The sequence below is a fragment of the Montipora foliosa genome, chromosome 4 (assembly GCF_036669935.1).
Source record: "Montipora foliosa isolate CH-2021 chromosome 4, ASM3666993v2, whole genome shotgun sequence".
Lineage (NCBI taxonomy): Eukaryota > Metazoa > Cnidaria > Anthozoa > Scleractinia > Acroporidae > Montipora > Montipora foliosa.
Genome location: NC_090872.1, coordinates 37,124,093 through 37,131,592, shown reverse-complemented (window position 1 = coordinate 37,131,592; position 7,500 = coordinate 37,124,093). Strand labels below are relative to the sequence as shown.

The following is a 7,500-nucleotide window of genomic DNA, read 5'->3' as shown; positions in this document are numbered from 1 at the left end:
GCCAGCGACAAGGTCTTAGCGTAAATGATGCGAAGGAGGCGAATCTTCTGTATCAGCAGCAGTGCCCTACGCCAACACCACCGAGTAAGTACAAGAAGATGCAACCACTATCTTAATCATGTTCACATTTCCAGGGAATCTGAAACTAAAAGGGTTGTTACAAACCCCAGCCCGGTTTTTACGGTTGATCCACGTTTATTTTTTTGATATCTTGCCGAGAATGCCGAGAATGTAGCATTTCCGAGCCTCAAGATTTCAAAATTTTCTGGCGGAGGATTCCCCCAGAACCCCCCACAAGTTGCTTGCCACCCCCCCCCCCCCCCCCAAATGCAAAATACGTTCCGCCGTCCCTGCGGCCAATTGGACTGAAAGGGCCTTTTGAAAAAAAAAAATTTATTAGTTCAAATTCATGATTTTACTTGTATTAATCGCGGATTTTTTTCCCAAAATCCTAAGCCTAACCCTAAACAAAGGAAAACGTATATTTACACACCTGTGCCTAATTGCGTAAGGCTTGATATCACCAGTCACAGGTAACTTGACTTTTACGGTCGAGGTGCCGGCGAAATAAAATTATTTCGCCTGTCTTTTGGGATAAAGCACACAGCCGGCACGTCCTTTCCACTCGGTGACATGTAAATGAAAATGCATCATTACTTGAATCATTATCAATGTCACTATCACCGGCATTGTCACTCCAACAGTTACCGTTACCACCACTTATTTTGTTTTACTTATTGCGGCTTGCAGCATTTATGCAGGATGCATTGGCGAGCTAAGGCCTAATAAGTAATTCATTTCTGAAGGGACAATTAAATATTCGTCGCATAAAGGGCAAATAAATCCCTTACTTTTCAGCTACTTTATGCAGGGTATTCATTGAAGGAAATGATATTTATTAAAGAATTATTGTCGCTTTATCTTTTCAGCAACGACCGTTAACCCAGGTGAGCAATCCACTTGGAAGGTTAAGATAGAGAATTAGGGTGGTATGACTGCCACAAGTGAAGTGAATGCTTCAGCATAGTTGTGAACTAAAGCCGGGTGGCTCTTAACTACCAAACCGTTGCTATGGACCTCTTCACATAGTCATTTATCGAGTTCCTTTAACTTAAAATCTATGTTTTTTTTTTTGCCAAGTGTGTTCTATTTAACATTTCTTTGTCTGCTTCGACTCACAACCATATTTGGTAAAAATCACATGACCAAAATAGACCAAACGTGACCAAAACAGAAAATGCCTAAAAAATCAGCGAGTTAACTATATGCCAGATTTCTATTGAGAAAGTTCCTTCAAAGAACCATCTATGCAACCTTTTTGTAGGGCTCTTGATTAAAAAGCTTCCTTGGCAACCATTGTCTTTCTTTATTTAAGAGCCACCCCCCTTAAAACTGCCTGGAAGGTAAGATGGTACGGCACAACAAAGATCACTTGAGGAATATAGACGGCCTAATTAATCACTTACTTTTTAGTTACTGGGGATTCTTTTGTTCTCGATTGTTTGCGACCTCATTTTCTCTCCTCGAGAGTCTCTTTTGAGGACAAAGAACTCTATTATATGCTGAGAAAACCAGCTATTCCATGGAAATCGGATTATCTGACATAACTTTAAAATCTTTTTATCTTTGAATAAATACTATCAAAATCACACCCTAAGGGGATAGTGGATAAAGAGGTAGTCGAGTAAACACAAGTTATGAAGTTAACTTGAATGAAGTATACAAATAACCAATGTTTATTACATAAATTGAGGACATTACATGGCCGCGCAGGGATACAAATTTTATCTTCGAGTGCTGAAAGTATGACGTTTTTCAAAGAGGGATCTTTGCTGAGGACCAAGTTTTCTTTGTAAGCGGAAAACTGTTACTTCTGATTGGATAATATGATTTAAATTAGAACTGTTTTCGGATATTTCACGGTTAGTCAACCTAAGCTCAAATAAATTAAGAACACATGCACGCCCAGAGCGGCAGTAATTGTGTGGACAATCCCATTTTTCTTGTTAGTAAATTAGCCTAAATAACCATTGAGATGAATCAGTGACTCAGCTACATACGGTCGTATCAAAGACTTTGAGTGTCTTTAGCAGTGTCTCAATTTACTTCTAGTGTGTTCCACCAACTATGCAACCCTGAGTGAGGCTAACCGGGAAAGAGACTACGGTGGTAGCAACAATTGTGACAAGCCCTTGCGAAGGAGGTGGTACAGATTCACAGGGGCTGCAGGAACACAGATGGCTAACAGTTCTGTGCCTCGACTTTCGTGTGGTACGCATGCGCCTGGTTGGCTCAGAGGTAGTCATCCAAGAGTAGCGGAAGGGGTCGTCCAACGAACGGTGTGTTTTACAAACTTCGGTAACACATGCCGATGGAAAAGGCAGATTAGAGTTGTCAACTGTTTGAATTTTTATCTGTACAAATTGGTTCCAGTACCCTTTTGCAGATTACGCTACTGTGGAGATGATTTGCAAGGTGAGGTATCAGTTATTGTTCTTTTGTCACCTTTTAAAGACTTTTAGCCTTTATTGATGATGATGACACCTTATTTCAATAGGGTGCATAATCACAATGAGGACTGTAGTCTCCCTTATTGTCCTCTGAAACTAAGTCACAACAACTAATTGACCAAAATACTAAGAAACGTAGATACAATTTCTTATGTTGGAATGCTGAAATACTGAGTACCAGAATACTAAAATATTAAAATTAAGCATACTAAATAGCTAATTAAGAAAATAAACTAAAAACTACGAACATTCGCTCCGTGTTGTTAGTGCGCGGAACCTTTCACAGGGAAAGGTTCCACTTGTTCACTTTCACACAGAACAGAGGCGGTCATATCATCAGAACGGAGGCGGTCATATCATCTACTTCATGATGATATGACCGCTTCTGTTCTGATCACATGACCGCCTCTGTTCTGTGTGAAGGTGAACAAGTGGAACCTTTCCCTTGAAAGTCGGTGTTAAGCAAGGATGTGTAATAGCTCCCACGCTGTTTGCTCTTTTCATGGGTGAGGTCCTACAGCTGACGGAGCCTCATCTGAAAAATCACGGAGTTCAAATAACTTATCGATACGATGGTAATATGTTCAACTTACGTCGGCTACAGGCCAAAACCAAGGTGTCTACAGCCTCAATCGTGGAACTTCAATACGCTGATGATGCTACGGTCTGCTCGACTTCAGAAGCTGGTCTACAGAGAATAACTGACGCCTTTTCAGAAGCTTACAATAGACTTGGGCTATCACTGAACTGCACTAAAACGGAGGTTATGTATCAATATTAGAGAGCTTTAGATTCTACGACGAGGACGAGAACGAGTACGAGTTTTGACTGCCCGTTTTTAGCGAAAATACTAAGAAAATTTATAACCCGTACGCTTAATCCTACTTTTTGTTAGCAGTATAGGTTGCTCAGTTATTCTTATTGCTGTTACCTGGTTCTTTTTGCTGATCAAAAAAAGCCAAAACTGCTCCCGTTTTGTTGACTTGTTTTGATTCGACGATATTTTTGCAAAACCTCGTACTAAAATGACGACGGCATCACGTTTTTCCCGCCCAAATGACGCTGGTTTGCGCGCGCTCACTGTTGTTCTATGAAAATCTCGTACTCGTAGTCGTTCTCGAACTAGAATCTAAAGCTCTCTATTAATCTGCCTCTGGTACCACCTCAATTCCCACTCAGCCTGAAATTACTGCAGATGGAACCATTCTCAAGGTAGTTCCACACTAGTATCTTGGTAGTTATGTGGCAAGTGATGTTTCACTTGATCGTGAAATCAACAACAGGATCAGCGCTGCTGTATCAGCAGCTAGCTACGCTGATACGCAGCTACGCTACGCTAGCTACGCAAGCGAGTCTTCGACAACCACGAACTTGAGTTGGACACCAAAATACGAGTCTATCAAGCCGTCATTATACCAACGCTCCTGTATGGCTCAGAAACGTGGACTACTTATAGATATCAAGTGAAGCAACTCGAGAAATTTCACCAAAGATACCTCCGGTATAGACTCAGATGGTACGGACACATGGTCAGAATGGATGCACAACGCCTCCCAAAACAGCTTCTCTTCAGTCAAATGAATGAAGGGGTAGTTTCTAAAGAAACTGTGGTGCTGCGTCGGTGGGGAAGTAGTATACAAAAATTTGGTTTTATCAACGGAGTTGATAATGTAAATTGGCCACCGTACAGAGATTCTAAAAGCTGACGTTTCGAGCGTTAGCCCTTCGTCAGAGCGAATCGCTCTGGCGAAGGGCTAACGCTCGAAACGTCAGCTTTTAGAATTTCTGTACGGTGGCCAATTTACATTATCAACTCCGTTGATAAAACCAAATTTTTCTCTTCAGTCAGCTATCTACTGGACCTCGAAGAGTTGGTGCTCCTAAAAAGAGATACAAGGACGCACTTAAAAGACCTTTAAAGACTGTGAGATTGCTGACTGGGCCACAGCCCCAGCAGACAGACTGGTGTGGAGGAGAACGGTTTGTGATGGCGTTAAGACTTTTGAAACCAATAGGAGAATAGCTGAGGACGAGAAACGCGCAAGACGAAAAGCTGCTGAAGCGCTTAAACAGGGGCAGTCTTCTGGCTAGCTGCCTGGACAAACCTTATTTGGACCGCCATGCTCGTGTCGAGTGGCAGTGATGTGATGTAAGGAAGACGATAAAGCATCCGAAACCTTGTATCGTATGACTTGTTTAATTTGAGAGATAACAGTTTCTCGGAAAGATACTCCGGTGCACGTCCATCAAGAATTTCTTTGAACAGAAGTAGTCGTTTTTCGATACAGATATCGTTAACATAAAATATAATTAGATAGAGAGATGGTTGACATAACAAAGAACGGTAAGTTTTTTGGGGGCAAACTGTCGCTAAGACGGCGCTAATTATTATAACACGAACCTACCTGATCCGTAGTGACATCATCAACTGTACTTAAGGCTATATTTTGTTTTGCTGCTCGAATAGGGCAGCTCCCAACTGTATTTTTGTTCGAAAGTAATTTAAAGGCCTCGTTGCACACGCTCTACTTTCTCAAATCCCATAATACACCTTGTTTAACCCCAAAAAATTCGCCGAGGCATTGTTTTCGATTTCTCTTGGGACATCTTCATGGCCCAGGAGAAACTGCAAACAATGCCTATCCAAATTTTTGGGATTTGAGAAAGTAGAGACACGGTCTATTTCCAAGCTTCCCTACCAGGGCTGATTTACACCAGAGACAAGCAATAAACCCAAATGCATTGGAGTGCTGTTTATTTGTTTCCATGTTTTAACAAAGGATTTAATTATCAAAACGCTAGTGAGTTTGCATGCGTTGCTTGTGCTCATTCTGGTAAACCAGTTCTAACCCGTGGAACACTGTTCGCCACGTTGAATTTTGAGGTTGTATCAAATTTCTACGTTTTTTTCGCATCAACGAAAAATTGAATCAAAATGTCACCTTTATTGAATGAGTTTATCATTCAAAATACGAACAACTACGTCCGTTAAAAAGCAAACGAGTTCTACGAAGGCACGATTTCACTGAATACATTAATTTCTTTTGTTTGAGGAATAAGGTAGCTTAAATATCCACCACTAGCCACTGACACTGAGGTGAACAGTTGTTTAAAGATGATTTTAACTTGTTTATTTCTGCAAAGATTACAACATTTTCGGGTGCAAATTCCGCGCGAATTGCTCGGAAGTGAATAGCAAAGGATATCAGGAGTTTGAGTAGCCAATAAGCGTGAGCGTTCAACGCTATCCACTGTTTTAGTATATACTAATACAGGATAAGGGTTTATACCCTCTCGGTTAAGTAAGTTTGTGTTCCTACTTTTCCGTCTTATATCATACATTCACATGTATTCCAGCTAGAGTTTACCGCTCAGTAAAACCTTGCCTGGTGCTCACAGTAATTTTGCTTCGTTCAGTCGCGCTGTTTTGTGCTTGTTTTGTCGGTTTATATATTTCGGCTACGTTATAGAATTATGGATGTAACGTCAAAGTTAACACGGAACTAAGCGTCAAGCCGTGGAAAGCAACCCAACTTACAGCACTAGTTTACCGGGTCTTGTAATGGATGAGCGGATGCTGCGATGTCTACGGGCTAACTGGACAATCAATCATGAAATATTTAAGAATTATTCACCGAAGTGGAGGTGAATATCCATCACTTTCAAGGACACTTAGGTGAATAATTGTTTTAGGATATACAACGCAAGTTGAATGATCAGCCGAGTTTATCCAGGTTTATCATCGACAAAGTTTGCTCCTCGATATAGAAAGTGAACGGGAAGCCATTTTGTTTTTCTCCGTTTGCTCAGGAGAAACTTGTTCTTGCTATTCATCCGGGCGTTAGCCTAATGCACGGAATGCACGGAAAGCACTATTCAATTGTGTGGTATATGCTGTTATAAAAAGGCCCGCGTAAAAAACTTCTTCCGATTGGTCCATGCACGTTTTATTTCATTCACACTTTGAGCCAATGTTGATGTTGGGAAAAAAATCGATGTCGAGTGGTTAAGTTTGTTCATAAACTACGTAGGGGCTACGCTTGAATTTCTTAGTAACTATTTTATATTATAGTTCACCACTAAATTTTCTCCGATTCTTATTGGTTTAAATTGATCACGTGACGCGATAGTGTTCGTCCGCGGAGAGACACTATCAGCCCATAGTGCCCATCCGAGGAAAATACCCGGATGGATAGTAGTCGTCCGCTGAAAATACCTCTGTAAACAAGCGGCCTTATGGAAAATAAACAATCGAAATTGTATTAAGAGGGTTTTTGTTTGTTTTCTTTTTCAAATTTTACATTGGCTGACACGGCTTTCGTCTAATAAAGTTGAAAATAATTCAACATGATTTTTGAAGCTGGCGCGCGGAAGAAAATTTAGTAGTGAACAATAAAGACAATAGAGTGTTTATGTCTCGGAACTATAGGTCTGATAGTTGCCCCTTGGAAATTTGATGTTCTTAAAACTAGCATATTTGCCCTCGAAGCTTCGCTTCTCGGGCAAATATTTGTTTTAAGAACATCAAATTTCCGCGGGGCAACTATCACCCGATAGTTCCTCGACAGAAACACTCTATTGTTTAAACAATGCACGAGGAGTCCTCGTGCATTGTTGACTTTCATAAACACCTAGGCTCTTTAAGAAAACTCGAGAAATGTGAGACGCATTCACCTACGGTTCGTGCTCCTCTAGGCACTTCTCCTACAAGTCAACAATGTACTCGTCGCGTTTTTTATTTCTTTAATATAAAAGCTGATTTTTCGTGTGCTAGTTCCTGCTTACGAGCGCTGCTGTGTTGAGGTTTTGACTCGGTTTAAAAAGGTTCCACCTGAGTATTTAAGTGACAATGCCTCGATAGCTTATTCTTGACTACTATGATGATTATGATATTGGTGCCTTTTTTTTTGCAGGCTCAGGTTAAGAAAGTATAGAATTGAAATTCTCATCAACCTGGGGAACTGGTGACAGTCATTTACATATGGATAAG

The 7,500-nt window shown here is 40.8% G+C and overlaps 2 protein-coding genes across 2 annotated transcripts in view; one reads left to right on the top strand and one right to left on the bottom strand.

The window, feature by feature from the left end:
- Window positions 1–7,500, top strand: part of LOC138000734 (high choriolytic enzyme 2-like) — a 65,704-nt gene that overhangs the window by 56,985 nt on the left and 1,219 nt on the right. Inside the window, exons 7-10 of the mRNA XM_068847358.1 lie at window positions 1–84; window positions 930–947; window positions 2,113–2,475; window positions 7,424–7,500. The exon at window positions 1–84 is cut by the window's left edge and continues 10 nt beyond it; the exon at window positions 7,424–7,500 is cut by the window's right edge and continues 1,219 nt beyond it. Of these exons, the coding sequence (XP_068703459.1) occupies window positions 1–84; window positions 930–947; window positions 2,113–2,475; window positions 7,424–7,434 (476 nt within the window). The 3' untranslated portion in view covers window positions 7,435–7,500. The remainder of the gene's footprint in view (window positions 85–929; window positions 948–2,112; window positions 2,476–7,423) is intronic.
- LOC138000735 (NAD(P)H-hydrate epimerase-like) overlaps window positions 5,249–7,500 on the bottom strand; it is a 10,932-nt gene continuing 8,680 nt past the window's right edge. Inside the window, exon 3 of the mRNA XM_068847359.1 lies at window positions 5,249–7,500. This exon is cut by the window's right edge and continues 1,864 nt beyond it. The gene's annotated coding sequence lies outside the window, so the exon portion shown is untranslated.